General features: G+C 51.5%; 1 protein-coding gene across 1 annotated transcript; it reads right to left on the bottom strand.

Moving 5' to 3' along the window:
- Positions 1–671: 671 nt before the first annotated feature.
- Positions 672–17,902, bottom strand: LOC119107018 (uncharacterized). Its single transcript, XM_037230369.1, has 5 exons — positions 17,876–17,902; positions 8,963–9,085; positions 6,499–6,613; positions 3,471–3,641; positions 672–1,619 (listed from the first exon to the last, which is right to left on the bottom strand). Exons 4-5 carry the CDS (start codon positions 3,607–3,609, stop codon positions 1,351–1,353), a joined length of 408 nt encoding a protein of 135 aa, XP_037086264.1. The 5' UTR covers positions 3,610–3,641; positions 6,499–6,613; positions 8,963–9,085; positions 17,876–17,902; the 3' UTR covers positions 672–1,350.
- Between the last annotated feature and the right edge of the window lie 277 nt (positions 17,903–18,179).

The following is an 18,179-nucleotide window of genomic DNA, read 5'->3' as shown; positions in this document are numbered from 1 at the left end:
CCGGATACCGTTGGCCACGTGGCGATCAGCACCGAAATACACCGGATACCGTTGGCCACGTGGCGATCAGCACCGAAATACACCGGATACCGTTGGCCACGTGGCGATCAGCACCGAAATACACCGGGTACCGCTGGCCACGTGGCGATCAGCACCGAAATACACCGGATACCGTTGGCCACGTGGCGGTCAGCACCGAAATACACGGGGCACCGTCGGCCACATGTGCTCGCGTTGGCCCACGGCGCCAAGAGGCGTGCCACCACGTGTGTTGAGCGGAAATGAGGGCACTTAAAGCACATGGTCTGGTGAGCGCCAACATTGAGTGAGTTCGATGATGCATATCAATACATTTCCATGCATCATGCTCTTGACTTATTTGTATACTTTCCATTCAATTTAGGATCAGAGCCTGCGGACGAATAGATGTACATTTTTGGGACATACTCGTTTTGTTCTCAAATGTCTGGGCGCGCACTTTAAAAGGTACTGCCTGTCGTCGGGTCAGCGTGCTTGAAGTGTGCGGGCACCATCATACTGACGACGGAATGTTTGTTGCTGCTCCGAGACAACAAACCCGCGCTTTTATAATCTTCAACACAGGTGTGAGATGCAGCGCAGGTGTAAAATACAACTCTGGTAAAGAAGCAGGGCAACTAAACAGCCACCAAAAAAAGCAAGCGATGTCTGTATTTGTACGGCATACGTTACATAATGAACACTCAAACCCCACACAAGCAGCTTCTTGGCCGTCCCAACTCGGGGTAACGCAGGCGTCCACCACAGGACGCCACCAGATCAGAGCACGATCCAGAGCACAGGCCGGCTCAAGGTATTCGAGAGTGAGTACGCGCAGTGCAGCCGCAGCTGCGAAGGTAAGATCAGCGAATAGGCGGTGAGTGGCGGTCAGCGCCCGCTAATACGCCCGCCAACCGGTCCGTCCCCGACAAATGCAGGTCCACCGAATCCTTCGGGTCCACTGAGGTCTCCGAGAGAGCAGTGGAAGGCGCCAATGCCAATGACCCTGCCAGTGTCAACCGGAGAGCGACGAAAAGGTGCAGTTTCCGAAGACCACACCTTTCTGCGCCGCGCCGAGACCCTGCCTGTACGACACGTCCTGCCCCGGTCGGACGCAGCGTGCGGCGCCGTTGCTCCTGCCTCGAGCGCACCAGCGCGCCTGCGGCCTGCCGAGAACCACCGTCCAGTGGCTACCGCGCCCAAGACGGTGTTCTCCAGACCCATGCGCCAGCCGACTTTGGACGTCCACATCCGAGGACTTTGGTCAATCACCGGTGGGCTCCGGACTCGCACCAGCACACTCAGTCAAGCACCACATGCGCCGGCAGCTGCCTACGCCTGCGGACTCTGGCCGCTTCCCTCGGCGCGCAGCCGAGCGGACGTCAGCCTCTCGTGCTGGTCTACGATCTTCCGTCCGAGCATGGTGTTGTGCGCGCGCAGCGCCTGGATGCAGTCGGCCTGGCGGCGCAGCAGCCGTCTGACGTAGGCGGCGTCGTCCTTACTGGGGCGGTGCGAGCGGGACAGGGCGCGCGACGGCAGCTCGGCATCCTCATCCGCCACGTCCGGCGGGCAGCGGGCCGCGTTGAAGCGCAGCACCAGACCTGACCGACACCGAGCACGGGTGATGTCAGGATGGGGGAGGTTATAGCGCAGCACCAGACCTGACCGACACCGAGTAGGGTGATGTCAGGATGGGGGAGGTTAAAGCGCAGCACCAGACCTGACCGACACCGAGCGCGGGTGATGTCAGGATGGGGGAGGTTAAACCACAGCACCAGACCTGACCGACACCGAATAGGGTGATGTCAGGATGGGGGAGGTTAAACCACAGCACCAGACCTGACCGACACCGAGTAGGGTGATGTCAGGATGGGGGAGGTTATAGCGCAGCACCAGACCTGACCGACACCGAGTAGGGTGATGTCAGGATGGGGGAGGTTAAACCACAGCACCAGACCTGACCGACACCGAATAGGGTGATGTCAGGATGGGGGAGGTTAAACCACAGCACCAGACCTGACCGACACCGAGTAGGGTGATGTCAGGATGGGGGAGGTTAAACCACAGCACCAGACCTGACCGACACCGAGTAGGGTGATGTCAGGATGGGGGAGGTTAAACCACAGCACCAGACCTGACCGACACCGAATAGGGTGATGTCAGGATGGGGGAGGTTAAACCACAGCACCAGACCTGACCGACACCGAGTAGGGTGATGTCAGGATGGGGGAGGTTAAACCACAGCACCAGACCTGACCGACACCGAGTAGGGTGATGTCAGGATGGGGGAGGTTAAAGCGCAGCACCAGACCTGACCGACACCGAGCGCGGGTGATGTCAGGATGGGGGAGGTTAAACCACAGCACCAGACCTGACCGACACCGAGTAGGGTGATGTCAGGATGGGGGAGGTTATAGCGCAGCACCAGACCTGACCGACACCGAGTAGGGTGATGTCAGGATGGGGGAGGTTAAACCACAGCACCAGACCTGACCGACACCGAGTAGGGTGATGTCAGGATGGGGGAGGTTAAACCACAGCACCAGACCTGACCGACACCGAGTAGGGTGATGTCAGGATGGGGGAGGTTAAACCACAGCACCAGACCTGACCGACACCGAGTAGGGTGATGTCAGGATGGGGGAGGTTAAACCACAGCACCAGACCTGACCGACACCGAGTAGGGTGATGTCAGGATGGGGGGGGGGGGGGGGGTTAAACCACAGCACCAGACCTGACCGACACTGAGCGCGGGTGATGTCAGGATGGGGGCGGTTATAGCGCAGCACCAAGTGTGACAGGCCAGACTGACATAAAACACGTTTCAGCGCAGTATCCGGTATGGCGGGCACGGAGTCAGGGTTCAACCGGGATGGAACAGGCATCTATGCAGCACGAGACCTCGCCGACAGCAGGTGAGGTTAGTACGGGGCGGAACATTTATGGCACAACACCAGGTGTGGTGGACACAGGATGACAGTTGCGTCAAGGTGCAAGGGGTCAAAGTGCAGCATGATGGATGCAGACCTGATGGACGCGGGAGGAAAATACAAGTTGTGTTAGAAACGTCATGGTGCAACACAATACCTGACAGGTTCTGACTAATACTTAGTATAGGTGTGTGTGGATTGGTTGGTGTGAATTGCGTTACATCAAAGCATGAAGGCTGACGAGCCTGGACTATCAATGGGGCTCGACTGTTCTGCTCACTGTTCTGCACCAAACCTGACTGGCGTCAAATGACGTTCATGTCAGCATGGGACAGATTGCAGCACTGCGCAAAGGCGCGACAAGCACGGATCAGCAAGCTATGCACATATCTGACTGACGAGCGCGATCAACGACAGTGGGAGCTGAACAAATCTGCTCGTAAGCACCACGTACAGACCTGCAAGGAACTGACCCGGTTCAATCTGCCGACCTCTGGCCATGGGCTGCTCCCGAATACTCACGCAGGTACTGCACCAGCACGGGCAGCAGCACGATGGTCTCCAGCGTGACCATCAACTGGACGTAGTGGAACGCCGAGAGCGGCCACTCGCCCGGCAGGGGCGACGGGTTCGGGTCGGACGGCGGCGGTAGCTCGCGCATTATCAGCGACAACAGCAGCAGCAGCACGTTTCCTGTCGGTAAAATCCCGAGGTGTCTAGGTGGTGGGCGCTGTGACCTCAGGAGAGTCTGGAGTGGAGGACTCTTATCGTCAGCAAGTCTGGGTTGACTGGGTCAGGGAGTCTGGGCTGACTGGGAACAGGTAGCCAGCGAAATCGGGCTGGTCTGTGGCTGGTGGTCAGGAAAGCCAGGCTGACCGGGGTCACGGAAGCCAGGCTCGTCTGCGACCTGTCATCAGGAACACCGGCCTGACCTGGGACGGATCGTAATAAAGCCGGGACTGATCTGGGTCACGTTTCCATCTGCTCGCTGTCTAAAAGGAGTCACATGCCAAACGCCCTTAACAAAATGCGATGGCTGTGGCTTCGGCTTTCGTTTAAAGATTTAAACCGTGTACTCTGATGCTCATCGCGTTGCCAGCTGACTCCGCTCCCGTGAATGGTTTCGACGTTGTGTGGAACTAACACAACTCCGTGGCTTTATGAAATTAGGCCCAGGGCCTCCTTTCCATATGGTACACTGATGTGTATGCTGTATTTCGATGAGCTGAGAACGATCGCATGGTCACGATCACCACCATCAGTTGGTTAGGCGCCTGCTCTCCGATTCAACCATTAGAGGCGGGATGAGTTTACGCTACTTTGACGACAGCTACTATTTGCTGATGCGGCTAATGTATTGCGGCTACGACTTGCCTCTTTGCGACTGGGATGGTCTGTTGTCGGTGGCGCAGCCGCGCCAAAAGGTAAGGTCACGTGGAGGGCAAGATGGACCGTGCCGAGCATCGAGGTACGTTAAAGAGAATGCCCCTCACTTGAAGATATTGAAGCCATCATCAGTTATCATGAGATAAGCCTCCCTATACCTAATGGCATACTTTCAAGTGGAAAAGAAAGCGCAATTTCTTCCAAGTTACAGACAAGACAATTTCTCCGTTTAGAAAGTATTCTCCTCAATACGTCATTGTTTGACTACGTCATCCAACCTTGCACAACACTGATTGAGAGCTAACTGACGAGCGTTATACCTGGAAATCATGCTTACGAACACCAGATATGAACGACTCGACACTGATATTTTTATTGATCTTAACCGCCGCATGGTTAATGGAATGGCAATATTTGAATGTCGCTATTATGGAGTCATGGATACCTGGGTGACCTTGAATAGTCTCCCAAAAAATCTGCACACCTTCGCGGGCGTGTGGCTTAGAAACTAGAGGGGTTTAGTTTTTAAGAAAGGCAGGGCTGTGAACTGCATCCAATGATCTTCAAAATAGGTATTTGGCTATTTCAACAGCTATTTATATATAGCTAAATGACTATTTATATTTTTATTATTATATAATTATTATCATACAAATGGCTATTTCAGTTCAAAACCTCCTACAAATATCGAACATTCCCTTTAAGTTTCAGCCGCGAAATTCCACTGCAAACATGCGACTTCACGATTGGTTGGCAACACCACGGCTTACACAACAAGCACTGCTCAACGTGGGTGCTGGCTACCCGTACGTGGCCACACAGAATTTCGAATGGCTCTGACCAGCTGGGCTTAAATCTTTCCTTGGTTAAGGGGAATGTCCCACATTTGAGGATACTGAATCAAGCATCAAAGATGATGAGAAAGTTCACTTACGACTGTCGGTATACTTTAAGTGGAAAAGACAGTTCACGACAACACAATTTCCCCATTTAGTAAATCTGCTCTTAAATACGTCATGGTCTGATTGCGTCATGCTACCTTGCATAACATTGACTCAGGGCCAATTAACCGCCGTAACGTCTGGCAATCGCGCTCACGAAAGCCAGGTGTGATTGGCTCGACAATTTTATCTTTCTTGGCCTTGATCGACGCATGGACAATTAAATGGTAGGATTTTGATCACGTCATTGTGACGTCATGCATTCCAAGGTGACCTTGAAATACTCTCACACATCTTTGCGGCCTTTAAGCTCGGGAACCAAAGCGTTTTGGGTCTCAAAAAGGCATGGCCGCGAGCTGCATGGAAACGTCTTCAGTACAGCTTTGGCAGTTCACAAACTCTCTACAAATGTGGAGCACTCCCCTTGGCTTGAGTATCGACCACCGCCTGAGCTAGGCGTGAGCCGGATCACTTTTTTACCAAATGTATGAGTTATAATTGGTCTTTGCGTAGCGTCTAATGCCGGAAATTTCAGCAACCTATGCTGTTATTTTAGTAAACACCGATACACGTAACGAAATCACGCTTCTTGCCGAAAGATTGGTCAGACCGATTCGGTCATTTGTTTGAAACACCCGCTTACTCCGTTGTTAACACTTAACGACCTTTCGAAACTCACAGTATGTATATATATATATATATATATATATACATATATATATATATATATATAATATTGTATATTGTATATAGTATATTGATATTGATATTGCATATAAGGCATATATATATATATATATATATATATATATATATATATATAAACACGTGGTGACGGGCTGAATATTGAATGAGGAAGCAGGCATCTGTATTTTATATGTAGGTATATCTTACAGCATGGGAAATGTCTATATCAATATTATCTATAATCTATAAATATATAGCCATATAACAAATAAAGGTAATATCTTATACTAAGGGAAAACTCTGGCGTTTGGCCGCTTTAAAGTCGAGAGCTGTTCGTGACACACACCCCGAAACCAGGCATTTTTCTTGACGCATACGTACAGGGACCAGCAAGGTGGGTGTCCCTGGACGACGAAGGGGGGCCAGCAGTGCGACACCCGACCCGTACACCACGGGGTAGCAACCTCACCCGTCTTGTCCAGTCGCGCGTACGCGGCGCACCGCATCCCCTCCCCCACCCCCACCAGCCTACCTACCGACTGAGTAGACAACCGCCGGGAGCTTCCGATGCAGCCGCGACGCCTGGTGAAAGTCGGAGTAGCCGTGGATGTATGAGTCGAAGTGCAGGCGGTGCAGGATCAGGTGCAGCACCTGTGACGGGCAGGCCAACGGTGAGGGCGTCGCCTGCTGGCAGCGCGGGCCAAACCACCAGCGGCACAGTCAACAGCACATAGTCAGCCGGCGTGTGCATTGGTTTTGTTCTGTCTGACCTGCCGCCTTTCCAGCAGTTCGGCACACAACACAACAACGTACTCTGTTGCGGCTGTGTCACCCCGAGTCATGGCACTTGTCATCAACGGTATCACGCTGGCGTGGCAGTGTTCCACCACTGCGACGAGATTACAGCTGCCTTAGGTAATCCGGCCCTATCAGACCACGCGCTTGCCAGCAATGCCACCTGGCAATACAATAATGGAGAAAAAAAAACGAAGAAACGGCCTGATCTTTTCCTGTTCATACAACGTACTGACGTCGTTGTCTTACGCGCATCATATCGTGAAAAGTATTCGGAGGTGGGGCAAAACTAGGACCAAGCAGCTCAACCTCCAAAAAATGTAGCTTCCTTATGGGATTTACACCACTGCAATAAACAACTTAAGACGAGCTTGGGCTTCACTTTTTGCATCAAATAATCAAAAATGAATTATCAAAGTAGTCAGGGCCATTTACTACCGCCCCAGGAACATTTAAAATATTTGAAGTTTTCTTTAATTTTGTTATGTTCCAGCACACACGATGGAGATTACAACGAAACTGGCGGCCCTTATCAACCATAAAGGGAGGGAGCTGGTTCCTTTGTTGTTTTTTTTGTAAGGGCGCACGGGGCCTTCATAAAAGGATGGAGGAAGGCTGAAGGCTGAAGGAAGGCTGGAGAACGTTGAAGGAAGTTCGCCCTGCGTAAGGCTTAAGTTATTCCATGATTTCGTCATGTTCCAGCAAACAGAGAGAAAGCAATGGGGGATCCAAACCAACACTGAGCACCAAGCCCAACATTGCAGGAGGGGGCGGCGGGTCCGTAGAAACGAGCAGATATCGACAGCCCGGCGCTGGTCGTCCTGCTGAGATCTGCCGCAAGATCTGCCGCCACTTCCGGCCCGAAACAATCCCGTACGATTCTTGGTACTGTGACCTTCCGAATGTCGAAGCATGTTAATAAACAGAACACCAACGGCTTTTTCCTTAAGCGACTTATTTATGTTGAATGTGTCTGCATGGGGACGTCTGATGGCACTTCGAGTACCGAGCTGGGGCTTGACCTTGCTTGATCTCATTCGACCCGAGGGTCATATAAGATCAAGCAACGTCATATATTACCTAGGGGCCTCAAAATTGGACACAAATCAGTCATATACATGCCTACCTACCCTATGAATTTGGAGTCTCTAGTCCTCTCTTAAATTTTAGCAGCTCAGGGGAGGGGTAAAACTGCCCCCTCCCAACGCGTCGCATTCGACCGGTCACACATGTGCATACACACAGGCCTCGAATCAACGGGATGCAAAAGCCGTCGGTTTCGAAACATAAAACATATGCTGGTTTTAGTTTTCAACTGTCATGCTGGCATTTTGGAACGGGAAAACAAAAGCCCAGAACCAAACATTGTTTCAGTGTATTTTCAGGCCAGTAGCAAACATGTAGTGGTCTTATACGCTAACTCTGCCGTATATGTATTAATTAGATTTACAGAGTAAATTAGCTGCTGATGCAGCTTGAGTTAAAAATTCAGAACTGTTACAACAAATCATTCATATTTTTGACATGCCGAAAAACAACTTTCCTTGAGCTGGCGGCTGAGACATCGAATCAGTTTGGTGAGGGAAGAGGCAAAAAGGAAGATGGGTTTTTATTGATGACGGGGAGTCTGGAGAAGGGCCAAGGCCGGAGTGGTACCACGCCGACTTGGCAGTGCCCGGCTTCAATGGATGGCATGCGGGAAAAGACATTTACATCATTCCGACAGTTCCAAATAAAACAGGTGCACTGCAAATAATGAAATGGCTTGAGCCTCGCTGCATTTGGACCGGGGGTTTGGTAAAGTCAAAGGCACAGGTGCAGGTTGGCTGGTCGATCCTACAAGAGGGAACTTTCAAAAATGACTGATATTAGCTTCTGCTATTCTTGTCTGTTGACCTGCTTTGTCACCGAGGTAAAACGCCTCCGATTTTACCTGTGAGATGTGCGTCTGAAAAAAATCTAGTCACCGTTTTAGGCGCTTGCCATATACGGCATTCATCATCCTACCAGGCATGTCGTTTGTCACGCTCACGCTCACGCTCACGCTCACGCACACACACACGCACACGCTCAAGCACGCACACACGCACGCGCACTTGTCTAGCCTGCGGCGGCCACTGTCGCCTTTTGGCCCGTGTGGTGGTGGCCGGGCCCGAGATGGCGCTCGGTGAGACCAGCCGGTGGCGCGGTCCGAGCCCTACTCACCCCGCTGCAGATCCAGGTGACGATGTGCAGCAGCGTCTGTAGTGTGCATGTCTCCAGGCCGCAGTCGTCATATTTGCAGAAGAAGGGGAACGGCAGCAGCAGCACAGCCAGCAGCAGCGCCACCTATCAGGGCAGGCCCGGGCCGGTGAGCATGGTGGCTGGCTGGCAGTTATTAAATTAACATCACCTCTCGATGCAATGGTTATGCATTCTAAATGGCATCCTCACACATTTTCGTAGTCGTCTTCATGGTGTCGACTGTATGCGGGCAGCCGACGCTGAGCGGGGTAAAGCTACCTATCAATAAGGGCAATCACTGACACCCTGGCGGACGCTTCAGGAAATAAAAGTAGTAATTCCGGCCCTATTTAAGTACGTTGGCACAACCACTTTACGGCATACTTTTCCTTCTAGCCGATAGAATTCACGTAGTGAAAGCCTGCTTTTCACAGAGCTATGAATCGAATTATTACTGGCTAGTTCCCATGAATTCGGTACAAGGCGAAAGATCGTGTCACTGTCTTGAGCCGATCCTTTTTTAGAGAAGTCAAACTCTCGCCGTACACCACGTCAGACTTTTCGTGCACGGTACGCCGTGAATTTCCCGACTTTTTCGACATGTTGGTCTCAGTAGCTCAATCGGTGAAGTGCTTGACCCGTCATCAAGATGTGTGTTCGAAGCCGTGACGTTTTAGAACTTCTCTACCAGTTCGCTACATAAGATGCTGAATAGCTTGCTCTCAGCCAATGCGTGCTGTCAGTGTAATGAATTGTACAACTCCGTGAGAGTGTCTTGCAAACATTCTGGCCGTGCCATTCATTCAAATCATAAATACATTCGCTACTGTAGCACTTCCGCTACGCAGCCCTCAGTTGCCCGCTGCCAGCTATTGAGTTTAAATGGAATGTTCCACATTTGTATGGGATTTTCAACTGAAATAGCCGCCTGTAAGACCATTCGGTGCAGTTCACAGCCCTGCCTTTCTTAACACCTAATCATGCAGTTCCTGAGGTATACACCCACAAGAATACAGATTATTTTTACAGACTTTTTCAAGGCTTTTCAGAAATGCATGATGACATCGCAACGTCGTTCAAATCCTGCCATTCCGCAGCCTATGTGGCGGCCAAGGCAAAACATAATATTCTGTTGAGCCGTTCAAAACTGGCGTCCGTGAGCCCGATTTCCAAATGCTGCGGATGTCAATTGGCAATCCGTGAATATTTAGCATTCTGCGTGATTTAAACCCGCGTCATCTTTGTACCACATAATATAAAAAGTTGGACGTTCCCCCATTTATTACTAAAATAAGACTTGCCACTTCAAGCACCGTGCTTCCTTCTCTCAGTGAGTTTAAAGTACTGCAAGGGAGTGTTAGGGTGGCAGAGGATGTTGAAAAGCTGGTTTAGTTAAGCATGACCGCCTGAAAATGCACCATGGCCGTGGTGGAAACAATCTAAAACTACTGCCCGCCACATTACGGATGGATTACGCACTGCGCCCTTACACGAAGCCATCAACACCAACTACCAACGAACAGGTGGAACGGGTGTCCGGGGGAACGGGGAACCGAACGGGAACAGTACAGATCTCATACCGAAGTTGAGCAGACTAGAACCGAAGTTGTGGTGGTGGGAGTGGGGCCTGAATGGAGGCGCGTGATGTACTGTTTCCGGAAGTCTTCCAAAACAAATTCATACCGTCCAAAGATGAGACTGAGGCGTATATTTTCACCGTTTTGGGGCTACCCGCCGCACAGATTAACAGCTACAGCAGCACGACTCAGTACAGTACAGAACACAGCTCAGTAAAGTACAGTGCAGTTTTGTATAGTACAGTATAGTTCTCGCGTTTTCACCAAAAATTACGCCTATTACGTTCACAATAGGTAGCGTAGTCTGGTTTCTAATCTAGAGGAAGATGCGTCACCAGCCATGGGGCGATTCTCGGCCGGGCGAGGGCTTGTTGCTCAGACCACGTTCAGAAGTTGAGGTTTAGACTGGTAGGCGATAGGATGCCGGCTATTGCAGGAGCACTTATACCAATCTAGCCCCTATTCAAATTTTTACATGGTTAATGTCGTTTACTCTACGCAACGTCTCTTCACTAACGACACTTTGCTCTGCTCGGGAGCAGCTCGCCGCCGCTTCGCCGGCCCAGTGGCCGGCCGGCGGATACGGCCGAAAATCGCCAGCCCTCGCCGGCATCGTCAGGTGATATTACGGGCTACGCTACATCAGGGGTTATGAGACACTGGGGGTTATGATACGTCAGGTGCTTTGATATATTAAGAGTTGCGGTACATAAGAGGTTACGAACATCAGGGATTACAATACGTTAGGCGTTATGAAACATTACGGGTCATTACGCACTAGGTGTTCTGATACATCAGGTGCTGTGACATATTAGAATCTGCGAAACATTACGACTTGTGAAACATTAGAGATTTGATACATCAGGCCTTACGATACATTGGGTGTAGGGACACATTTGGGATTACAATATATTTGGAGGTCATGGACATAAGGATTTGTTATACGTCACGAAATGTAATGCCACGGCACAGATGGCGTTCAAATCTAGGCCCTCATGGAGCCAAAGGTACTAACCACGCGGTCATTACGTCCCCCCCCCCCCCCGCCCCCATTTTCACGGTCCACTGGGACATTATGTCTCCATTCCGACCTTCTCATACTGTCAGCTGCGTTCCAGTTACAGACGATAGAGGATTCAACGACGTCACAAAACTCAAAACTAAACAATTTACACTTTCAGCTGCATGCTACGCGTCGATAACAGAGAATTTACGAACGTTGCAGTTCTATGCTTCAATTCATTCGGTGGTAACAATCACCATGCCGTCGGCTCAAGCCGACCGTGTTATTAGATTCAGCGCTGCAATTTTCACGTGGCCATGAGGTGATGGGCACGTGGAGGTGACTCCGAAAGGTGAGCGTAAGGCTGTGTCGCGGCCCTCTGCGCGTGCAGCCGGCCAGCGCACACTCACCAGCAGCACTATGTGGACGGCTATGCAGGGTGTGACGCGCAGCGGCCGGAACATGGGCTCCAGGTCCGAGACGACCGAGTGGCGAGACGGCACATCCTCCGACGGCACCAGGCTCTCCTCGTCAGAGCGCGCCATGCTGGACGCCGAGCCAACGCTCGACTGAAACTGAGCCGTCCAACACGCGGTCACACCACGGCCGGCTCTGTCAGGCGGCGGGCACGAAGGACGGGCGTAGGTGGGGGGCTGACGACACGCGGCACCGGCGTTGAATGACGCCCCAGGACGGGCGGTACGAGATCCCCGCCGCACGTCCGTCACCAGAACACCCAAGGCGGCACGTGACCACAAGCGAACCGGCGCAGCCGCATGGAGCGTCTGAGATGGATTAGCGCTAAGCGATTAGGTGGTGTGGAGAAACACCTTTCACTATTGTGCCCCGCTGGACTTGGTGCTCCCCCCCCCCCTTCACACACACACACACACACAAATCAAGGCCGCGGATTTTGGCCACTTCATTCTCAGATGACTACACTCACAGATAAACCGCATAACGCATACCGAGTACTTCCTTCCCCGGCGACCAGAGCGGCTAGAGTGATTCTGCCATGAAGCTTACGGTGGGTGATGTGCAAAACGTCCCATGAACAGTGAGCTAACACGAGGGTAAGAGTGGCGGCCCGGAACGTATACAGCGCCAGATGAAGGAAGTTCGACCAATGGGCGTCTGTGACAAGGCTGCGCCTACTTGCACGGCCGCTGGAGGCAGGGAGAAGGCCGGTGCTGGCCAGCTGACGGACGGCGTCTCGAAACGCCTGCGGTGCTGCCACCGGAGGTGCCCTCAGCAATAGAAACCGTACCGCTTCACCATTTTACCCGCACCATTTCACTACTTTCCCCGTACCATTTCATCACACCCCACTCCGACTCGCACGCGATCGCCGTGCATATCGAGGGCTGGACTGTCTGGTACATTAACTGCAACGAGGAGGTCTTGCTCAGGTACGGCTAGAAACCACACGAAACTGTGCAGTTCATACCTAACAAAGACGACATGTCGCAGCAGCCAGCTCCGTTGCCAAAGGAAGACGCTACGGACGCCATGAATGAGACTGGCGGCAGGGCGCGGCCTGCAATACGGTCACTCGGCCTACGGGCCTCCAGAACATTAGCAGCGCGTGCTCCCTGAACGCGGTGCTGCAATGCCTCAGCAGTGCCAGCGTTGCAGCCCATTACCCGATGTTCCAGCTCCCTTAAACCGGATCCAAACACGGAAATGGTCACTGCCCATGGTGTCATCTCCAACGCTGCAGTCCAGGTGCTGAGCCGGCTGGGGAGCAGAGAGACTATGGCCTAGCGCCGACGCCTGACCGAATACTATGGCTGAATGTAAAAGAGTTCCTGCATTTTAAAGGAATGTTTCACATTTGAAAATATCGAAGCCAGCATCAGATATGATGAAATATGCTCATCTACAATTATTGGTCTAGTTTTAGGTGGAAAAGAGTGCTACCTTTCAAAAACGCCATCGTGCCTTGTAATTCATCGTAACTGTCACCCTTTGATTACGTCATAGTACCTTGCACGACACTGACTGCGAGTCGATTGAAAATTGTTGTATCTGGAAATCGTGCTCAAGAACGCCACATATGAGCGATTTGATACCTATGTGTTTTGGCCTTGACCACCGCGTGACTAATGGGATGCCAGGATTTAAATGACGTCAATGGCGTCATGGATGCCTGGTTGAGCTTGAGAGTGTCCCCCCCCCCCCCCAAAAAAAAAAGTCTGCACATGCTCGCGGACGTATAGCCCAGAAATAAGAGGGGTTTAGGTCTAAAGACCTAAATCCCTCTAGAACGTCCTAACAGAGAAGCCAGGATTAAAAGTCAAAGTCAAGTCAAAACCCCATGTAAATGTGGAACACTCCCTTACGGATACATAGTGCGGCGCCATGGACACGATTACCAGAAAGCTTCCAGAAGTACTTCTGATGTCACACACTCAAATAGAGTGATGTGCGTTAAGGCCGCCCAGAAGCAGAAGTAGTGGAGGGAGTCCAAATCGCACATGCACATGCATACCAACGGAAAGGCGAAGCCTGGTGGAGCGTAAGCGAACAAACAGTTATGTGACGGTGATTAAGGCGAGGTCGCACGGCCACAGCCTGGAGCTTGGACCGCAGTCCTTACCCTCCTGGCTACACGCTATGGTGAACCGCGAGGAGTACACCACCGTGTGTAACGTGCTCTCCGTCAACGCGTCGTTGCGAAACATAACACATTTCTTCCACGAGCAGCAATGTGCAGACCCTAGCTATCTCCTGCAGCGCTACGGGTGTGGGAAAGAGCTTGCTGACGACAGCTTGGAGATCTAGGGTATTCGCCCTGATCTCACCAAAGTTCCATTGTAAAAACGTCTATACAAGAGCGCATTGAACAGGCGGTAAAAAGTGACAAGCTAAAACCAGACACAGCTTAAAAGAACTAGATTGCGCCAATTCCAGAGCCAGACGCCTCCGACCGAGAGCTGCGGCCCCGTGCCCCACCCTGAGACGAGTCCCGGCGCTCCCTCCGTCAACTGCAGGCGGAGGACCCAGTGGGATACATTTTATGCCGGCATACCCAGTCCGGGGTGGCCGCGGGGGGGGGGGGGGGATCCATCGATGGGCCTTTACCAGATGTCTGGGGACCAGTAAGGGCCTTAACTGGCCTTCTGCGTGATGAAGTGTTGTTTCGAGGGACGGGCGCTTTCTTTGACTGCCTCGGACAGACGAGTTGCCGCCTTGGTACCCTCCAGCTCCGCCCGGCACGCCAGGCAGGCTCCACCAGGCACGTCCGCTTGGTATCGCAGGCGCGCCCGTCTGCTTCGTAGCGCTCCATTGTCTCTGACGCTCGTCCACGCGCACTTGCCAGTAGCGTCGGAGGCGACGAAGGCAGTGACGTGTCCAGAGAGGAAGCAAACGGGGGCGACGGAGTGTCCGACGCGGGTGTCGGCGGAGGCCGCGGACCACAGCTGCGTCGGACTACCATCAACCCCTCCTTTCCAGGAGCGACAGCGGCGCAAGGGAGGGAGGCAGCGTGAGGGCTGCCAGGCGTGCCGGCGTCGCGGGGAGGGGGCGGGGAGGGGGGGGGGCAAGGACCCCGACGGGCGCCGGCCGCCTGTCCCACCGCCACTACTGAGAGCCCGCAGGGTCTCGAGCGCGAAATAGGTTGTAGATCTGACATTTTATCGATGGTAGTGTGCTGTGGTGCTAAGCTTTTGGATTCTCTCCAAAGGACGTTCCGATGTGACTCACCTCGTTCAGTTAACCCACGCGAAATGGATGTTCCTGGCGTTATACAGAGAAATGGTTTCCTTCTCTTCCATGAGGGTCCGACAGCCCAGGTCAAAGGTCGTGTGGGATACCTGATCAGTACCCCAGTTCGCGCGCCATGGCTGCACAGCGTCACACTGGTCCCCTTCGTATTCAGACAAGGCACACTTGCCACAGGCTGGTCGGCTTCGGCAAAGTGGTTTCGTGTCACTGAAATGCTGGCACTGGGAGCCGCGCACAGGACTGAGAACGTTCACTCGAACTTTGCCGACGATGTGGCCAACGCGGATATGAGGTTATATATGATATGATGCATATATATATATATATATATATATATATATATAATATGGCACATATGACGCCAGTTATGGTACCAGTAGTGTAGTGGTTAACACGACTGCGTTAATCACTGCGCGTCTGGGAAATCAGAGGTACGGGGTACGATTCCCCGCGGTGCCCGCCCTTCCTGCCAGGGTGAGAGGCAGGCGACGCCATACAGCCTCAGCAGCTAGGTGCGTCCTAAACCCCTAATGACGCACACACACACAGACATGGCCATACATACACAGATATGATTTTTGCGCCACATCGCAGCAACTAGGGCATGTCAAACCGTGATAATGAATGGCTTTTACTAAGAATTATGGATTTTTCTCTTTTGCGCAATTAGTCACGTTTTGTGCCAAATCGCTGCACCCAGGGCACGGATGCACTAGGGAGTAGCATGCGTTAATGAGGAATGGAACGGACAATCACGTGACTTGGATTGTGGCGTCACGTGTGCACGAGCCAGGAAATTAACTAAAAACGGCCGCTACCGACCGTTTTTCACTGTTCGATACAACGCAGTGTTGTTAAATGTAACGGCGGTGCGTGCTGTCATCATTCAAAAGGCTGACAGTTGGTGGAAGGGGCAAAAATCACCGACGACGTCCCGCGATCATTCGCCGATCCCATGGAATAGGTTCGGCTGTGTTGCAGAGAGCGCAGGCGAAATGCTCTCTCTCCTGCCGCCAGAGACCGTCAGCACCTTGCGCGGCCTGCGGCCGACTCTTTTTCACACTTTACGCGATATCTCTAGGCCACTAGGGCACCTACAACCATGATTTCAACCGCAAAAGATGCATAATGAAAATTTTCAAATTTTGCATCAGTGCAGCGAAGCAGGCGCGTAAGCGCTTATGGAAACTAAAATCGCATTGTATACGGCTTCAATTTCCCGTCCCTCCCAAAAAAGGCCAGTCTTCCGAAGCGGGGACGGACCACGGTCAGTTGAAGGCGCGGAGCGGAAACAGGAGCTGACGGTGCCGACGCGACACAGCGTATGAGTTACTGAGTTTGTATATGCTATCACGACCAACGATGAAAAGCGAAACATGAGTGTGCCGGTGACAGCTACCTGCCTTATTGTGTATATTACTAAGGCATGCACACTATTACAAGGCACTTGTGTATCTTACTAAGGCACTAAGGCATGCGACCGTGTGCAGAGCCGTAGCAGTTGAAAACAAAATGCAGGCCAAGTTTGAATGTCATGCAGTGTGCCTTTTCACCTGCCCCAGTTTCAGAGCCGTGGCAACATGCTGCTGACACAAAAATGAATTGATGCAATTGTAAATAATGAACAGCTAGCTAACAAAAGAAATGCAACTGGTTTGAACACCATCATAGATGAGTAACACTGTATGATGAAACTCTGTGCTTGTTGTAAAATTAATCCCAAACTAAAAACTAGCTGTTTGGCAAAAATCAATGAGTCAGTACAGGCACTCACTGTTAACAAAATAGACCTATAATTTTGCATTTGTTGTGGCAGATACAAATTTTCTGTCATTTGTTGTGACAGGAAGTGTTGTGCAGCCCAGAGTGACCACACCATTCAAAGCATTCACAGCTTACAGCAGCATGCTGAAAAGTAATAATAGGTTGCTTCAGTGAATGCAATGCTTTCACATCCACGCAGTGCAGCAGCTATGGCCGCTTCAATCCAAAGCATTGCTCACACAAGTAATAATGCCTGTAACAACAGGAAAATGTTGACTCACAAGCAATGCTAGCATACACATAAAATTTGTTAAGGTGGTAGTATTTGCATGCACAATAATACAGTACATTACTTTTCTTAAGACAAATGCACTTTTCCAAAACCATATCATATCATAACTATGGCTGCTTGACTCTATATGCTGCTGTCCACAGCACTGACTGGGAATGAAACCCAAAATAGTTTTCCTAATACCAGATTTCAAAATAATATTCAGGAGTACTTAAATGAAAAACTGAGCATGGGGTTAGAGCCATGCAAGCCCTCCCTCTTTGTATGCAACAGCATCTGAGCACATGCCCACTACCTACAGCTGGCTAAATGGCAAAACACAGGGTGAACTCAAGCAGCATGGGTTCAACCCCACCTTTAAGACGAGCGTCCACAAGCGTCACCTTCTTGTCAGATGAGGCAGGCGACGTAACTTCAGCGGCCGAGTGCGTAGTTAGACCCAATAACACACGAGAGCATCCCGCACCCGCATTGCTATTACCCTCCATCACTCCATGCCCACCACGCAACGCAATTTTCAATTCAATACGTACCAATCGGTCCACGGCTCCCGACGGACGTTGCCCCGCACAAAGCTTGGCGTACCCACATCCATTTCCGTTGATCTCTCCATTTACTTCCTTGCGGTAGGTGGGGAGGGGGATTATTTTGTTTTCAAGTCGCTAGAGACTTTTCCTGATAAAATATCTCAAGTTATGCTTGGGAGTTCCAGCGCGTATTTATTCCAGCACATATGGAAATTCCACTACTAGTAAAAATTGTGGAAGGCTACCAGATTCGAAAAATTCTCTTACTTGCGCACGTAATACCAAACAAGCATTTGAAGCTTGCACACAT

This window comes from Pollicipes pollicipes, unplaced genomic scaffold, assembly GCF_011947565.3.
Source record: "Pollicipes pollicipes isolate AB1234 unplaced genomic scaffold, Ppol_2.1 Scaffold_2555;HRSCAF=2994_pilon_pilon_pilon, whole genome shotgun sequence".
In the NCBI taxonomy this organism is placed as follows: domain Eukaryota; kingdom Metazoa; phylum Arthropoda; class Thecostraca; order Pollicipedomorpha; family Pollicipedidae; genus Pollicipes; species Pollicipes pollicipes.
Note: the sequence above shows the minus strand (reverse complement) of the source record. Positions and strands in the feature narration are given on the sequence as shown.